The sequence below is a fragment of the Enhydra lutris genome, unplaced genomic scaffold (assembly GCF_002288905.1).
Source record: "Enhydra lutris kenyoni isolate GAN:26980312 unplaced genomic scaffold, ASM228890v2 scaffoldscaffold31, whole genome shotgun sequence".
Taxonomy (NCBI): Eukaryota; Metazoa; Chordata; class Mammalia; order Carnivora; family Mustelidae; genus Enhydra; species Enhydra lutris.
This window is the reverse complement of record NW_019154115.1, coordinates 16,847,796-16,866,459: the sequence shown is the minus strand read 5'-3', so window position 1 is coordinate 16,866,459 and position 18,664 is coordinate 16,847,796. Positions and strand designations below refer to the sequence as shown.

General features: G+C 48.7%; 1 protein-coding gene across 2 annotated transcripts in view; it reads left to right on the top strand.

The window, feature by feature from the left end:
* Positions 1-18,664, top strand: part of LOC111153261 (death associated protein kinase 2) — a 118,174-nt gene that overhangs the window by 86,723 nt on the left and 12,787 nt on the right. For both annotated transcript variants that reach the window (XM_022512171.1, XM_022512172.1), the window contains 5 exons: positions 4,998-5,127; positions 10,692-10,740; positions 11,529-11,555; positions 14,463-14,615; positions 15,699-15,744. In XM_022512171.1, coding sequence (XP_022367879.1) covers positions 4,998-5,127; positions 10,692-10,740; positions 11,529-11,555; positions 14,463-14,615; positions 15,699-15,744 — 405 coding nt within the window. The remainder of the gene's footprint in view (positions 1-4,997; positions 5,128-10,691; positions 10,741-11,528; positions 11,556-14,462; positions 14,616-15,698; positions 15,745-18,664) is intronic.

Genomic DNA, 18,664 nt, shown 5'->3' with positions numbered 1-18,664 from the left:
TATGTCCTACTTGGGGCCCAGAGGAGTGGGAATTTGCCCAACCAGCTCGAGATGTTGTGCCACCTTGCAACTGCAGAGGCTAGAGCTCGAAGGGGCTCTGGATCTCATCCAGTGTCTATTTTAGAACTGGGGGTGCTGAGGCCCAGAGAGAGGAAGTGGCATGCTTCAGTTCACATGGCCTTGTATGGTGGAGGTGAACCCGGAATTTCCCAGTACGCAGGCCCGGGATCTTTTCTAGTGCCCTACCCTGTTTGGGAAGGGGGAAGCAGAGAAGCTGAGAAAAAGCCCTTGGGGGAGCTGCTGCTTTGCTGGCCCTCAGGCTACCCTTGGGGATCCTCCCTCAGTCATGGTCCCTCCTGACCCAGCCCTACAGCGGCCCCGTGGGGAGGAGTGCCCTAGGGCACCCCCCCCAAGGGTGGTGGAGGACTTCCACAGGGCAGAAAGAGAAGGACCGCTAACTCCCACTTCTTTCAGTGCGTGTCAGCATATTTCAGGGGCGTGTGCAGGACACAAGATACCATAGGGGACGCCAAGAAACTTTGCACTGATCTGAAATTTCCCAGGGAGGCCACCACCCGGGAGAGCAGCGATGTCCCAATATGAGAGACAGCCTACAACTGAGGACCACTTGCTCATAAGCATTGTCAGCGCCAAGGGGGTTAGAGCCCAAGGTCAGGGGCCACTTCATTGAAAAGTAAGGCGGTAGAAGGAGGCAGGGTTGAGGCATAGTCCCTGAAAGTGTGAAGAGGAGTAGGAAAGGCATTCCAGGCAAGGGGAAAAGCCAGAGCAAAGGATGGAACCTAGCTGTCTCTCTGGGTGTGGTAGTAGCCACCTGGAGGGGAGAGGGGGCAGGTGCAAGGAAATGAGGGGCGATGAGGCTGGGAAGGTGGCATGGAACCCTCAGTGCAGAGCCTCATTGCCTCAAATATCAGGCAGGGCATTTGAGCTTTCTTTCCTGGTCAGTGGGACCACTGAAGGTAGTTAACCAAATTGGGTGATGTGGTGGCAAGCAGGGCCTGGACTGCCTGGGAAACCCACCTCGAGACTCTGCCATTATGAGGTGTTGGATCTTGGGCCAGTGCTTCAGCCCCCTGAGCCTCTGTTTCATCATCTGTGAAGTGGGGATGTTGACAGTGCTTACCCCTGAGAGCGGTTGCAAAGATGATGTGGAGCTATTGTTCGCTGCTTGCCTTGGAAATTGTTCAGAAGATGTCAGCCCCTGCCTTGCCTCCTGGGTGGCAGCAGGTTGGGTTCATGGAGGCTGGGATAGCAAGAAGGAAGCCCTTCCGAAAGCAAGAGGAGCTACAGATATAGGAGCTATTTTCCTGTTTACTCCCAGTCAGGGCAGGTCTGAACCTAGAAGTACATTTGGTCCAAATGGGCCAGGGTGTGAGTGATGGAGGGCAGAACGGGGGTCCAGGGCCTGCCCACCCAGGAGAACATTCCCGCTGTGCCAGGGTACAAGGCTGCCCTAGGTTGCCAGGCCCAAGCAGCATTCCCACTTCTCCCTGGGAGAGATTCCCAGGACACTTGAGCCCCCGGGAAGGGAGATCCTTTCCTCTATTGTTAGGAGCAGAAGTTTTGCAGTTCAACAGATAGAGGTTTAAGCCTTATCTTCACAAGTCAGTCTTTTGGTCTTGGTTTCTCTTTCTGAAACCGAGGAATGATGGCGTCCACTGCATAAGATGGGGGGGAGGGTTCAATGAGGTGTAAAGTATGTCATGTGCTTGGTTAGCACAGTGCAGCCAGACAGCTGTCCTCACTCCCCAGACATTTACTGAGCACCTGGTGGATGCCAGGCTCTGTAGCAAGGGGAGGAACAAAACTCTCAGGAAGCTTGTAGCTCGGTGTGGGGAGACAGAGAAGTAAGCTGTCACCTTGAGACGGGGGTAGAGACGCTGGAATTGGGGAGGCACGGGGTGTTATGGGGACGGGGGTGTGGAATGTGTGCGCCCACGTGTCGGCCTTCTGGAGGAGAGACTATTTTTACTGAAATGTGAAGAGGAAATAAAGCAGGTTGGGGATTGGGACTGTGCAGGAAGAATGTTCCAAGTGGGGGTGAAGTCACCTGCTGTGTGTTAGGTTCTCAGGGTGGACAAGAACTTGTGAGGCCAGGTAGTACTTGGGTGAGAAAACGTGGCCTGGCCCTGAGGTTTTCACAAGCCGGTGGAGAGGTTGTTTCTCCGGACTGTGGGTCGCAGAGGTGAGAGGCCATAAGGGAAGGATGCTTCTCACCTCTCAGAGCAGTGCTGCCTGGGAGAATTCAGCCTCACATGGTTCTTCCTTCTTCCGTGATGTTCCCCACCCAGTTCCTGCTGCCCCATAATTCTGGGGGTCATCTCTGGGGGTCTGGCATGACTGCATTTGTCCGCTGCAGCTTCTGTCCCCATGTAGCATGGGCTGCGGCCTGAGCACACTGCTCATCAGGAAGCCTCGGGCCCTGACCCTCAGTCCCAGAGACAAGCCTCAGGGCCATTGCCTGGAGAGAAGGGGAAGTTACCAATAATGTGACTAAAGAATATGGTGGAATGGGGGCAGGAGAAGCTCCCCACCCCCACCCGCCGGGGTGATGGTGGGCAGTGGGGAAGGCACAGCTCCCTGAATGGGGTTCCAGGACACTTGGAGTCCATGCGCAGCCATTGGAGGGCTGTAGTGGGGGTACTGGAGTGGGGCCATCTGTCCGGGTCCTACTTCCTGACCTCCCCTGTCCCTACTGTCCTTTCTGCAGGGCCAAAGACCCTGCTTTGCCTTGGGAAAGGACTTTGACACATTTTCAAAATAAAGTGGAGAGAAATCTCCAGAGGGGAAAAAGGATAAACAAGCTTAAAAAAAAAAAAGCAAAAGGGAATGTATTATTTATTTTCAAAGTCAGGGGAGGCTTCAGCCAGCCTCCTCGAGTGAAAGTTTCCAGCCACTCTGACATGAGGTCTCAGAGACTCTGGGGAGCCAGGAAGTTTGGGATGTGGCACCTGGACTGTCTTCCAGCCAGACTGAGACCAGTTCAGCGAACAGTTAGGACCACCTTCAGCCTGCCAGTCTCTGTGCTCTGCACTGCAGGCGTCAACAAGTAAAGACCCCAATCCTCCCTCCAGCTGAGGGTTCGGTAGAGGAGCTAGGACAGTGACAGCAAGGACTGTGGGCAAAGGAGAGCGTGACAAATGTCATAACCAAAAGGTTAAATAAGCACCAAGGGACTGGGGAGGAGAATTCATTTCTGGGCTGTGTGTGTGGCCGGGGATGGGGGGCGGTACTCAGTTCCTCCCTTTGAGGAAAGCTTTTAAGTCTAGCTGAGTTGAGTTAGACTTAGAAGCCCAGCTAGGATTTTGATGGGCAGATCAAGCAGAAGGGTTTCTAGGTAGCTCAAATAATGTGAGCAAAGGTACAAGGTGGGAAATTCTTCAGGACTTCGAGAAATAGGGACACTTGATTTTCTTAAACATGTATTTATTTATTTACCTTTATTTATTTAAAACTGCTTTATTGAGATAATAAGTCACATACTTTACCACTCACCCATGTAAAGTGTACAGTTTACAAAGTTGTGCAACTAATACCAAAATCAATTTTAGAAAATCTTTGTCACTCAAAAAAAAAAAAAAAAAAGTCCTGTTACCCATTAGTAGTCACTCCCCTTTCCCCCAGTCCCAGGCAACTACTAATCCACTTTCTGTTTCTACAGATTTACCTAGTCAGGGTATTTTGTATCAGTGGAATCCTACAATGCATGGTCTTTTGTGACTGATTGTGTCACTTGGCATTAAGGTTTTCTTTTTCTTTTTTTAAAGATTTTATTTTTTTCTTTGACAGAGAGAGAGAGAAATAGCACAAGTGGAGGGAGGGACAAAAGGGAGAGGGAGAAGCAGACTCTACGTTCAGCAGGGAGCCGGATGTGGGACTCTATCCAAGCACCCTGCGACTGAGCCACCCAGGTGCCCGAGTGGGATGTTTGCAAGATTCATTCATGTTGAAATATCAATACTTCATTCCTTTTTATTTTTTCTTTGCCTTTATTCCTCTTTATGGTGGAATAGTATACATGGATATACCATATTCACCAGTTGATAGACATTTGTCTTATTTTCACTTTGAGACTATTATGAATATGCGGCTGTGACATTTGATGTTTTGGTGCGGATGAATGTTTTCAGGACATTCCACTTGGAATGGAGTCTAAGACCATCATGGTGGGGAGTGGGATGGGACTTGGTGAAGCAGAGCGACCTGCTCCCCCACTGTGAACTCTGGGCAGCTGGGTGGGAGTGAGAAGGGTAGGCTCCTGTTCTGTCCTCACAGAGAGCCTGTGGCGCGTGAGGCCAGGGCAGGACCATCCCCCTATTGACATGTACCCGCAGGGTTGCATCCGATCTGACAGCTGTTTGTGACACTGGGGATAGCCTGGGCAGCTGGTATTTTCCCTGGAAATCAGGTGCATTTTTTTCCTGTGTCCTGCCGAGGGCCAAAATTAGTTAGACACTTAGAGAAGTGTGAGCTACACAGTTAGTCCAGAGGAGGGGAGTTTGTCAACAGGAAGCTGGCCAGCCGGGGAAAAGAGGTGGTCAGGAAGACAGAGGTTAATAAGCCAAGTGTAAACCGAGGCTAGACTGCAAGGCTCCCACCCCTCCCATCCTCACACAGGGCAGTGGTTTGTTTACAGGAAATGCTGCAAGTTTTTCCCTGGCCCCATTTGACAGATCGGGAAACAGAGGTACTGCATTAAAGGGATCTGCCATTCAGAGACAGAAATGGGACCAAAGTTAAGGTCTCCGCTTCTGCTGTGAACAGCAGGTTTGGTGCAACCCAGGCCTTGCCCTCAGCGCTGTGCCTGTTTTTGAGTTCACAGGAAAAGACAAGACACAAAACCAAGAAAGAGTTTGAGTCTTCTAAAAAAGAACACCAAACTCCACCCTAACCCCAAAGTGAAAACACAAAACAGGGCTTTAATTAATGTCTTTTCTTCCTTTCTTTCCTTCCTTCTTTTTTTTTTTTTTGTTCTCCAGCCAGAAAACATTATGTTGTTAGACAAGAATATTCCCATTCCACACATCAAGCTGATTGACTTTGGCCTGGCTCATGAAATAGAAGATGGAGTTGAATTTAAGAACATTTTTGGGACGCCAGAATTTGTTGGTGAGTTTTAGGCCTGCTTCTCTCCCACCTAAGCATCTGGGATCCAAAGGTAGAGAAAGTCTGGGAACAAACCCCCTGTGTCTAGGGCTGTGGTCTCTAGGCTGAGAGAGGGTGCCTTGGAGACCCTCCCCCTTAGAAATATAATGGGTGGGGAAGGAAATGTCCTGCTGGTTTTCTGGGTAAGGGTCTGGGTGTTGGCTTTGAGCACCCAGTGGGAGGGGGAGGCCAGAAAAGGCCTTTGCAGAGCCAAACTCTCCGTGAGCTGGCCCCACCCCCTGCTCTTCATTGAATTTATTGTGAAGATTTAAAATTAACTTGCCCTCTGGCATTCCCATAAACTCAAGTTTCTCTGGAGCAGCTTTTGATTTCCTGAAAAGGAAAAGGGAAATCATCTGCCAAATGCCAGATCCACCCACTCACCTCTCCTGTGTGCCTGGCCTTTATTCGTGCAGCTGTGTCTTCCCTCTCATTCTCTCAGCCTTGGCTCAGGCCCCAGAAGCCCCCTCATGGGACTGGGACTGTGCAGGTTGGGGGTCCTAGAGAGGCAGCCTTGAAGAGGGGAGAGGAACGAGAATCGAGGACCACTGTCTCTCTCTGCTTTGGGAGATGGAGTGGTCTTGGAAATGGAGGGAGGGCATGGTCTCCCCAAAACCTGGAGGCGGAAACTTCTGACCACAATCTAATCAAAAAGGAAAACAGAATGTGTCAGATCATCCCTTCTGCTGGATTTTCGGGTCACACATGCCAGTGCTACGGCTCTTCTAGAAGGGTGCTGTCAAGGACCCAAAGACCCCAGGGTAGGGGAATATTGTTGTGTGCCAGGCACTATGCTGGGGGTCCTACAAACATTATCTCAGTTAATCTTCAAACAACCTCATAAAGCAGATTTAATTATTTTCTCTATCAAATGCTTTGTTCATGGCAAAACGACGAGTAGGTTGTAAAGCTAAGATTCAAATGTAGATACATCTAGGGGCGCCTGGGTGGCTCAGTGGGTTAAGCCTCTGCCTTCAGCTCAGGTCATGGTCCTGGGGTCCTGGGATCGAGCCCCGCATCGGGCTCTCTGCTCGGCGGGAGGCCTGCTTCCTCCTCTCTCTGCCTGCCTCTCTGCCTACTGTGATCTCTCTCTGTCTGTCAAATAAATAAATAAAATCTTTAAAAAAAAATGTAGATACATCTAACATCAAAGCCTGTGCTCTTTTGGTTACACTGGGTTGTCTTTCTAAAAAGATCTTGCCCCCAGGGGGCGTGCAATTTAGTTGTTGAAATAAGACATCAAACCACCAAGTAACAGTGCTAGAAGGATCTGTTTGGGTCATCGATCTAGTTTAACAAGTGTGGAATTGGAAGGCTACAGGATGTCAGTTGAGGTCAACCAATGGTTATTCTTCATCTACTTTATGACAGATGTTTGGTGAGATACTGGGGACACAGTGATAGCAAGGAGGCACACTCAGAATGACACATCCAAGGTTACACAATGAGCTGGTGGCACAATCAACTTGAACCCGGGGCACAAGACAACCATTCTTGAACTTTGTCCAAGATAGCAGTTGCTTTCCTCTATTCATGTGTGTGGTAAAATGTGTATATGTACTTGGTTAAGTTCAAACCAAGTGTTAATCAACAGTAAATGGTTCAGCTAGAAATTGAGGGCAAGAGTGGAAGAAATGACACAAGACAGCATATGATTAATTATAAAGTGAATGATGGAGTTATCTCTGGAAGCCTGTTCAAATAAGATGTCCACTCTGGCAGAGTCAGTGGGATCAGTCATGCCCTTGAGTCAAACAGAGACAAAGGGCTGGTGTTATGGATGAGAGAAGTGTCTGAAGAGGGATGAGGACAGAGTCAGGGTAGAGGAGGAGCACATCCCAGGTTCAGTTGTTTATAGCAGGGTGTAGGGCCAGAATTAGTGCATTTATTGGGGATGGTTCACTGTCCACTCTGGATGGAGTAGGAAGTTCGCATCAGACTAGCCATGTGAGTGGGATATTGACGAGTAGGCCAAACTGTGGAGGGTTTTTTCCACTGCTATGCTGTTAAATGTCTAACAACTGGGTCTCAACACAAAACACAACCCTAATTTATAGCATTTGCCAATTTTAAGCTACCAATTTTAAGCTACCAATTTTAACTGGTCACTGAATTCAGAGTTGGAAAGAGATGCCCACAGTTGACTCTGGTGAGCCCATATAACCCAGCTCTAGCCCAGAAATGGTTTTGTTTGTACCTTACAGATATATAGGGTGATTTTTCTAGGTCCGTGTCCAAATTAGAATGACTTTCTTTACCCAGGACTCCTGAGAAGTAGGGTTATAATCACTTGTCCTACTCCCACCATTCCTTTGAAATTTGAACCTGAGACACAGTATTGAAAAGTTAACTAGTCAGCCTCTAGGAGTGTAGTGGATCCAGTCTTCCAAAAGCCTTCCTGCTACAAAACTGGATTCTTGAGGAAAATATTCTTTTTAAGGAAATTCTGGACTCATAGCAAATAAGAGAAGTGTTTAAGTGTAGTAACTCCTCCAGCACCACTAACCCCACCTCCAAAGCCAGTGAAATGAACTTAGAGCTGGGTCTGGGAGCCTCAGAGGAATTCAGTAGGAGGACCTCTCCCAAAGGTGCATATCAGCATTTCAATGAAAGACCAGTAAGACTTAGACATCTGAGGACATAAGATACTGAAATTATCACAGGTTGACTATAAAATAAATGGAATGTATATAGAAATAAAAGAAACACAAGAATGAGCAACAAGAGGCTGTCAAAAATGAACAGGCAAATTCTAGAAAGAACCGGATAGAAATTTGAGAGATTTAACATATACTCCTAGAAATTTAAAATTCAGTGAATGAGTTACACAGAAGGTTTACACTGCTGAAGAGAAAATTGAAGAATTGAAAGGCAGAGCTGAAAAATAATTAACTAGAATACCACTGAAGGACAAAGACATGAAAATATGAAATAGAGGACAAGTATAAGAGGGTAAAAATGGAAAGCTTAACTAACATAGGTCTGTTTGGAATCCCAGAGGAGGGAATGAAGACAAAAGAGGAGCAGCATTTGAAGAAAATGGCTGAGAATTTCCAGAAGTGTTGTAAAATCATGCACGCCCAGTTACAGAAAGGACAATGTATATCGAACAGAAAACAATAAAAATAAATCCATTATAGTTATACTATAGTTGACATTACAGTTAAACTATAAGGTACCAAAGACAAAGAGATCTTAAAAGCAGCCGGAGAGAAAGGACAGATCACCAATCAATCAATCAATCAATACAAATTTAAAAAAATTAGACTGACAGCATACTTCTCAAAACAACAATGGAAACCAATGTCCAATAGAATATTATCTTCCAAGAACTGAGGAAAATTTTTAAAAAACAGTAATTAGGGAGCATCTCTTTACTTGCTAGGTGGGATGCTGATTGATTCATGAATTGCTTAATAAAGTCAATTACATACTAAAAAAAAAAAAAAAGGACCCCTAACTGCATACCCAGGAATGTTATATTTCAAGAAAGAGGGTAAATGATTCAGACAAAACACAGCAAAAAACAAAAAATCAAAAGTGAACAACAAGAAAGACAAACCATGAAATAATTAACCACCAACAAGCATGTATTAATGGAACTACCAAAGATGTGCTTGTGAATTAATGACCTTTTGAGGGAAAGTCTCAATGCAAGAAGTAATAAGAGCAAAGAAATGAGTAAACATTGGACAAATATAAACATTTTCTGTTTAAAATAATGATGATGATGATGATGTTTGTGGGGTTAAAAAAAGAACTAAAAATGGAAGAAAATGATGTTAGGACAGAGGGCTTAAATGAGTGTTTTAAGGTTCTTGTATTGTTAGAAGAAGGTCAAAACACTGCTTTATGTTAGAATTTGTTAGATAGCCATCCTAAAGTCTCAAGGGTGGCCATTACAAAAATGTAAGTAGAGGGGGAAACAATAGGAAAATTAATTAAAAAAACTATCAAAGAAAAAAAAAACAAGAAAGAAGAAGAAAAGCACAGAAGAAAATGGACCAATAAAAGCACACAGAGGACAGAAGTGAGTGTATATGCATATCAAGCAGACAAGCCTGGAAAGTGAGTTGTGTTTCTCAAACTCTCTGTGATGAAAGACTGAAAAAAAAATGTTTTCAATCTGTCCAGGACTGCTTTTTCAGTAAGATACTAGAAAAATAAACCCCTAGAAAAATTATCACAATTTGAATGTCATGGCAACGTCAAGTTGCTCTGTGGGTTTCTAAATGCTTACTCCCAATTTTTGTACCACTGTGTCTGGACCAGTGACTGTCTTCAGACTGCACCTTAAATCACTGTCCGAGAGGAAGTCTTTCATGTTTGTGAGGAGACGTGTGCAAAAAGTTCATAACAGTGTTGTTCTGATGAGAAAAGAAGTGGAAACCATCCAAATGATCACTGAGGAGAAGACGCTATATGTTCGCACCGTGGACTACTACATAGCAGTGAAAAAGAAAGACCACGGATGAACCCTGAGTGAACACTAGAAGCATAATGTTAGGTTGGGGGGGCAGGTGACTACATCATATCCAGTAAGACATCATTTTTAAGAAGCTAAAAAATAAGCAGAGCCAGAAAAGTGTTTCCTTGTGTCTTGAAGTAGAGTGGTGGGAAGGTGGGCACACCCCATAGATGCCGTGGGTTTGCTATTGTTCTAGATGAACAAACGTAGCCTTTCCTGCTCTCTCCCTATTTTCCATTATGATCAGACAGGCTCAGCCCTTCTCTCTTCTCTAGCTACTCACCTCTCTTTCTCCTCCATTTCATGGCCAAGCTTTTTTTTATGGTGTCATCTACACTCTTATCTCGAAGTCTACCATCCTGTCACTCTCTAGACACTACTCACTTTCCAAGTGCTCGTGTGTTTGACCTTCATGCAGCACTCAGCCCTCTTCTGCGGTGGGTAGAATCTTCTTTCCTAGACTGCACCCACTCCTGGTCACCACATCATCCACGTATCTCCTGTTTCCACCTGTACAATGACTTCAGATTTGATGGCTCTGCCTCCCTCTCCTGTTCCCAGGACATCTTTGTCTGGATGTCCCTGGGGCACCTCAGGCTCATCATCTCATTGGCCCCAGAATGTCTTCATTCTCCTCAGTAGGGAGGTGCCCCTCTTTCAGACCAGACTCAGGGATTTGGATTCCCTTTCTGCCTTCTTTTCTTCATTATCACCTTCCAGTGCTGACCTGCCTGGTTTCCACCAGAGAGTTCTAAAACAGGCCTTGTTGCTAGGCCCCATTTCCCCTTCCTGCATCTTCCTCATGCCACCCTGCGCTTTCTCTTCAGGGTGTTCCTCTCCCCCACCATCAAGGCCTCTGTGTAAAAGCCTCCCACCAGAATAACAGGCAACTTCATTTCTCGAGATTCTTAGACCCAGAATTATCTCCATCTGTTGCTCTGATTTTTCCTTAGTGAGGATTCAGGAGGGAGACATTTGTCACCAAACACCCTAAAATTCTCTCTAGCCTTATCTTCTCATCTTCATTCTCCTGCTGATTCTTCAATCTGGCTTCTTTCAGCTCCAGAAATTGTGAACTACGAGCCCCTGGGACTGGAGGCTGACATGTGGTAAGTTGTGCGGCCACCTAAGTGCCTTAGGGATTCTTTCAAGGTCAGCAGGCCTCAGACCCCGGCTCTGGCTGACATCCCCCTCGACCATGAAAACCCCTTTCTCCACACATTCGGAGCCTCTGGCTGCTCCATGTGTGCTGGACCCATGGCCCTGGCAGCTGGAGGCAGCCAGGCCCAGACCTGAGGCCACTTAGAACATGGCCGAGGCAGGGACAAGGGGAGAGGCGAGGCTGCAGGTGCAGGCTCAGCCCTGAGGCCTGGCGCAGTCATTATAAAGAAATAGTAACAATAGCTCATTCTGTTAATCAACCAAGTGACTGCCCAGAGCCTCTTAGGCTCTAACCACGGTGTGGGGCCCAGGGGTACTGTAGAGGATTTTCTGCACAGACAGAACTCATTTCACTCAACAGTGCCTGATAGGGGCCAAGTACCTTGATTGCCTGGTTTTCTAAAATCCTCCCAGCAGTTTTGTGAGGTAGTTATTATGCTCCTTTTATGAGGAGAAAGAGGCTCAGAGATGATAAGGGACTTACCCAGTAACAGCCTGCCAGTTCAGGAGTCTGAACTTGGGTCCTTAGCCTGAATGTCCAGAGCTCAGTGACTCCACACACATCCCAGGCTGCTGCTGAAGAGTGGGACTGAGAGGGCCATGGACTTGAGATGGCATCTTTAGGCCTCCATGAAGGGGCAGGTGACCACATCCCCTGGGGACCGTGCAGGGGAGTCCCTTGCTGGGCTGGGGTCAGAGCCGCGTGGCTCTGACTGGCCTGTTCTTTGTTTTGCAGGAGCATAGGCGTCATCACCTACATCCTGTAAGTATCCCTGATGCCGGGACCCCGACCTCGCTTGGATCAAGGGGCCCCGGGTGGACTCAGAGAGGGCCAGACAGACAGGCAGACTGAATTTAATGATTTTCCCCATTTACTCATTTATTGTGAGCCAGATGTGTTCGATCCCCACCTCACACCTCCTGGTCTGTGCTCTCAGCTCCAATTCAGATGCTTGGCCCCAGCGTGGAGGCTGAGCTTTGTCCCTATCTCCACTGCCGCCCAGTATCCCCCACTTGACCTCACCCGGGCTGCATGTCCGTGAGAAAGTCAGCTTTCACCCAGAAGCCTTGGTCCAGCCCTCTGGCGGCCATGCCTTCCCTGACCCCAAGTCTTTCTCCCCGGTCTCCCCTGCCTTCCCCGGCTCTCACAGCCTCTCTCGTTTCTCCCTAGAGCCTCATTCCCAGCCCTGAAGTATGAAGTTGCTCAAGCAGTCATTTCCTGTGTAGCCCACGTGTAGGGAACCTGCCACTTTCTATCTGTGTGGCCTTGGGCAGACACTTAACCTCTGGGCCTGTTTTCCTCCTCAGAAAAATAGGAATCTCAAACTTCCTGCCCGCGGGTGTGCTGTGCGGGTTAAGGAAGCGGACACGTGCAAACTACCCGGGCAGCTCTGGCTGATTAGTAGGTCTTCATTCCAGGGGGGCTTTCCCACACTTTGCCCCTGACCACGCACCTGGGACGTGCTATTTTTAGGGCACACTGGGTCAGAGTCTAGTGGCTGCCAGAGGTGATGTGGGGGCGTCAGCACCCAGAACCCCTGTCCGCCAGTTCTCTGACTTTTCCAGCAGCCCACAGACTGGGAGCTCTGTACAATGTGGAGGGTGGCGATCCTGGCTGCACATTAGACCTTGTAATACCTACCACTGCCCTCAACCCCCTGCAGAGCTATTACATCAGAATTGCTAGGGATGGGGTCTGGGCATCAGTATTTTTTAATCAGGTTTTTTTTTAAGGTTTATTTATTTCTCTTTAGAGAGAGACAGAGAGAGCACAAGTGGGGGAAGGGGGGGTAGAGGAGGAGGAGAGAGACTCAAGCAGACTCCCAGCTGAGCACAGAGCCCCACACAAGGCTCCATCCCAGGACCCTGAGATCATGACCTGAGCCGAAATCCAGAGTCAGACACTTAACGGACTGAGCCACCCAGGAGTCCCTGGGGATCAGTATTTTTGAAAAGCCCCAGAGGAACTGGACACAGAGGAGAACTGGATCCATTGCTCCATGTTTCCAGATTCTGCGCTGGCTCTTGAAACCTTGATTTTTTTTTTTTCCAAAACTCTGATTTCCATACTGAAATATTGAGGAATTCGAGTGTGTACCAGGCACATAGCCTTCTTGCAGCTCATTTGAGTCCCACACAGTTTCTTGGGTGCCTGCTCCATGGTGGGCTCTGGGCCAGGCACTCAGGATGCTGCCATGAAGGAGGTCTGCCCTGCTTGCCTGGAGCTTCCCGTGTCAGGAGAGACACCACACAGCTAAGTCGCACTCAGTGGGACCAAAGTCACGCTGGGTGTATGAACACACCTCTGTGAGACATAGCTGGGAGAGGCACTGGTTTGCTGGGGCTGTGGAAGATTTAATGAGGGAGAGACAGATTCATTTGAGCTGGGCTATACAGAATGAGATTAATTCTCCAGGTGGAAAGGGAGGGAAGGGCTGTCTGCTGAGGAAGGAAACAGTGTGCCTGGTAAGTGTGGTGAAGTGTACTGAGGAGGTGGTAGGGACTAACTTCTGATGTCCTGTTCAGGAGTTTAGATGTGATCCTGTAGAAAATGGGGAGACATAGAAGGTTCTTTGTGTTCAAAGACAGAAATCATGGCCACTGATTCCAGAGCACTTAGTATGGGCAAGACTACCTGGAGCATTGTCAGCGTATTATTTATTCTTTGTAACAATCATGTGAGGTGGAGGCTTTTATTTTCTTCATTTTATGGAGAAGGAAACTGCAGCACAGAGAGGTTGTATAACTTACCTAGGTTCACACAGCTACTGATTAGTGGAGCTGAGATTCAAATCCAGGTCTGGAATAGCAAAATTTTCCCAGTGCACCTTGCTGCCATTGTGCCAAGAAAGCGACAGTGGGGATAGGGATGGCCTTCAGGAGATATTTAGTAGGTAAAACCAACAAGAGTTTGAGGCTGGTTAGATGTGGTGAGGAAAGGGATGGGCGGGTCAGAGGTGAGCCCTGTGTTCTAGCTTGGGAGTATCTGTGGAGTGACATCATTCATCAAGGCAGGGAGCTCATGGAGGGAGCTTAGGGCACAGTGACAATGACACATCTAGGGAGACATATCCCATAAGCTGGAATATGAGTCAGGAAACAGTAGATTTGGGAGTCACTATCTGAACGACACATTCTTGACAAACCCTGCAGAGGAACCTCACATACCCTTCCCACTCTAATGGCCCATCTGTTTCCACACCTCTCAGGCTTGGCTCAGGCTGCTCCCTTAGTCTAGAAGACTTCATCTCCCCTGACTGCTGACAACCTCTTCATTCTTCAAGACACAGCTGATACTAATGTCAGCTCCGCCGTGGAGCCTGCACTGGGTGTCCCCTCTGTCCTGTGCTCCCCCCAGACCTTCGTCTGGTCTTCTGTTATATTCTGTTTTATTCTGCTTGAGATTACGAAGTCTTCGCTGTGTTTTCTCCCCTCCTCTTCCAAGTTCCTGGGACACAGTTTCTATCACGTACTTACTGGGAGCTCCATGAAGTAGATTGAGTCGGACTCAGTCGAGAAAGTGCTGACTGGCTGCCCAGAGGGGGCAGCTGATGCCTCCGGCAGCTTCCCATCCCCATGCAATAGTACGAGTCAGGGTTCCCTCACTCCCTCAGCCCTGACTCCCTCTACTCACCTACAGTAGTCACACAGTCCCTCTCTTTGTATTCAGCCTAAGTGGAGCATCTCCTTTCCTGGGAGACACGAAGCAGGAAACGCTAGCAAATATCACAGCCGTGAGTTATGAGTTTGACGAGGAATTCTTCAGCCAGACCAGCGAGCTGGCCAAGGACTTCATTCGGAAGCTTCTGGTTAAAGAGACCCGGTAAGATAACAGAGAAAGGCATGGGTTTCTGAGGTACTGATCTTCTCCTGTCCCCTCTCCTGAAGACATGTCAGTCTGTCCCTACTTTGCCACGGGCTGCCACATTCACCATCGTTGTCTAATCTGGGCAAGTGCTGAGAAGCGTGGATTAGCTGAGACTTGGCATTCATCTTGCTTGCTCAGGTCTTTCTGCTTTCTTTCCTGCCAAAATACAAATAAGTCTGTGTGTGTGTGTGTGTGTGTGTGGGTGTGTGGGTGTGTGTGTGCATGCACGTACACACATGTGTTTGGACGTCAGCCTGCATTTCTCTAGGGCACATTATGTTTTCCAGTCTGTCCCAAAGGCACCTAGAACTAGGATTTGAAAAAGAAAGTGGCAGAGTTTCTAAACCAATCCAGATGGGACTTGGTGGGGGAGGTGGACTCAGAGGGGTCAGTAAGTGGGAAAATAAGAGACATGCTAATCCTACCCCTTCTTAGGGCCTAGGGAGAGCCCTGTAGCTACAGAGTCAAAGCAGGAGGTAGGCAGGGAATGGTAAGATGCTGGGTGCCCAGAGCATGGACTAGATGGGACAGGAATGAGATCTACAGATTCTAGAAGGCCATGTCCTCTTGGTCCCACAGACTTCAGAGAGAGCCAGAATGGGGTCCTCAAAAGAGTAGGGTCCTGGTTTCCCCATCTAATGGCAGTGCTAGTTCAGATCCCTACCAGAGCAGGGAAGGGCTGAGAAGGGATCTGGGAAGCAAATAGAATAGCACAGAGGCTTAGTGGTCTGTGTAGAACTCAGCTCACAAGAGCACTTGTGAGTCTCATAGAGTGTGTTGTTAGGCCCTTTGAGTTTGCGGCCAAAGATGAGGGTTTATGTAATGTCACTCTACGGAGGGGGTCTGCCTGGACCACTTTGTCTGGAATGCAGGGAGTTCAGCCAGTTCCCCAACCAGCTCTGCGTTCCTCATCATTCTGGTTCAATGGCAGTGGTCAAAGAATGCCACAGGGCGGGTCTGACAAAGAGTGAAGATGGAGAACGTTGCTCTCAGCTTCTGTCCTCCTGGATCGTCACTGTTTTCTGATCCTCATTGCAGGAAACGGCTCACAATCCAAGAGGCTCTCCGACACCCCTGGATCACGGTAAGGGCATGGTGTGGAGTGCCAGTCAGCAGGAGGTCTGCAATCCATCGCCAGGGCCAGGTGGGGTGGCCAGATGCAGAGGGCCCACGGGAAGACCTTTGCTAGAAACCCCCACCCTTGGGCATAGATAGATGAAAGCCAGGCCGGGGTGCTAAATAGTCTGGGTTTGCTCAAATAGGTTCATAGGTTTAAGTTAATATTTCACAGGTTCGGGTGACTTATGAAATGAAGCCTTCACAAACCTCCCTTGAAACGCTTTGTCTTTGGGGCTGTCTTACCAAGTGTGCTTTCTTGGAGGACGCGTCACTGTCGTTCTCAAAGCAGAAATCAGGACTCCCAAGCTGTAGAGAGAAAGCAAAGACAATTAGAAACCTCAATTCTGTAACCAAACCTCTTTCTTTCTGGCTTTTGGGGCTCTGAGTAAAGGATGACACGCTGACCAGTCAGCCAGCTTTCTCCGGCGCCTTGAAACCTTAGGGGACAGGGCTCGGAGATGGCAGCCTAGTGTGGAGGACAGGCAGTTATCCTCAGTGCAAGGCTGTTCCCTCTGGGGAGGTGGGGGCGCGAAGGTGACGCCCCACCTAACCTGTGTTGTAACTGGCCTCCCAGCCACTAGTCTGGGGAGGGTCTTGCTTTCTAGGCACATTACAGTAAAATACTAGTTAAAAGCACTTTGCCCAGGAGTGTCTGACTGGCTCAGGTATAGAGCATGTGACTCTTGACCTTGGGTTTGGGAGTTCGAGCCTTCAAGCCCCACATTGGGTGTAGAGACTACTTATAAAAACAAACAAACAAACAAACAAAACAAAAAAAAAACCCACTTTGTTGGGGTGCAAATCAGGAGACCAGGATTACGGCCCTACTTCTGCCGACTGATGAGATGCGCACTCCCTGGGCATCTCCAGATGTCCCACTCATCTGGATCTCAAGGAGAGGCTAGGATGATCTGAGCGAGCAGACGGGCAAGGGTAGGGCCTGTGGAAGATGGAGGTCAGGGAGGGCTGGAATGCTTTGAAGTAGGTTCATCTGCCCGTTAAAGGATGGGGAAGGCCAAGGGCCCTCTAGGTTTGGAGTGGGCCCTGAGCCCAGAGTGAGAGAGTTCCTCAGGCTTAGTGTACCAAGTTGCTGAGGCCCAGCATGCCAGCCGGCCCTGAAGGAGAGCAGTCCCTCAGCCTCCCTCAGTCACCATGGCCTTGTCTGCTCCTGCCTTTGAGCGGATGCCTGCAGAGTTCTGGCTATCACCTGCTTGTCTGTGTGAGCTCCCTCAATGCTATGTGTGTGGAGACCTTCTCTAATGGCCATAGATCCCTGTCCCCCCAGCCCTGAGGTGAGCATGTGGGCAGCACCCCTGTGGTCTTGAATCTTTGTCATCGTCCGTGGGGATGCTCATCCCACCGTGGTCCTCCCTGTGGCCTGATGCATGCAGCAAATGACTACAAGGCTGCTTGTGTACCTTCTGCCTGCACCTTGAACTGCCCTTTGGATCGGGCATCAACTTAATTCTGGCTGTTCTATCCAAACACCCACTAGTCCAAAGGAGAAGTCAGAGCCCAGGAACAGCAGAAGACAGAGCCCACCCAGCTGAAGACCAAGCGCCTGAGAGAGTACACCCTCAAATGCCACTCGAGCATGCCCCCCAATAACACATACGTCAACTTCGAGCGTTTCGCCCGTGTAGTAGAGGACGTGGCACAGGTCGACCAGGGCTGCTGTACCCTGGCAGGGACCCACAACACCATCCAGGATGACGTGGAGGCCCTAGTCTCCATATACAATGAGAAGGAAGCTTGGTACCGAGAGGAGAGCGAGAATGCCCGGCACGACCTATCCCAGCTCAAGTATGAGTTCCGCAAAGTGGAGTCCTTGAAGAAGCTCCTTCGAGAAGACCTCCAGGCCACAGGGGCCGGCCTGGGAAGCATGGCCAGGAAATTGGACCATCTGCAGACACAGTTTGAAGCTTTAAGGCAGGAGCTCTCAGCAGACCTACAGTGGATCCAGGAACTGGCAGGCAGCTTCCAGCTGGAGGATAGGAACACAGATGGCCTGGGCTCCATGTTCCACAGGGATGCCAGGGAGTCCCTAGTGGAGCTGCTCGACAGATCAGCCGGCAAGGAAGCCTTGGCCAGCTTGAAGCCCTGAGTACCAGAATCTAGTCTGTGATGCAATCCGGAGGATTTGCAGAAGCATGCCTCTGAGCACCCTGCCAGGATGTCAGCTAGAATTAGTCCGTGGGGTGTGTGTCTATAGCAGAGCCTTCCACCCCCTTCACAGGATCCAGAATCAGGAAGGTGCTAGCTAGTTATTCCTTTTGCACCTCCTCTCACCAGCCTGGATTTCTGGGAGGGTGGCTGGCAGAGGCCAGGCTGTTGAAACAATTGCGAGTCAATACCCCTCCGCAACGGAGGGAGGATGGCTGGCCCTAGGGGGATGCTCGAGAATTGATTTGTGATCTTGGATTCATTCGCATCTCATTTCCCACCTCTGTGCCTTAGGGACTGCAGACCTTGAGGAATCTTTGCCTTAACTTAGGGATAACAATAAGCCAGTGTGCTGCTTTCCTGCTATGGAAGGAAGAATTTAAAATGCATGGAGAAAATATTACCTTTTACTGGCACTGACTTTTCACTTAGGAGCACTTATGTCTTTGATGTTTAAAAGAACTCTGTGAGCAGGAAGGTGGGTGATATTAGCATTGTTGTTACTATTGTTTCCATGTAACTGTGAGGAAATTGATACAGAGAGGGAAAGTGATATCCTCAAGGTCTTTCGTAGCTGTTTGATACAGGAAGACAGACCCTCAGATGAGGTCTATGGGAAGCAATAGTGAGACTTTGCTGTAAGTGTCCACCTTCACAGTAATGTTCAGCTCCAGAGGTAAAGTTAACAACTTCATCTAGTTCATGTATTCTGCCAGGTAGAG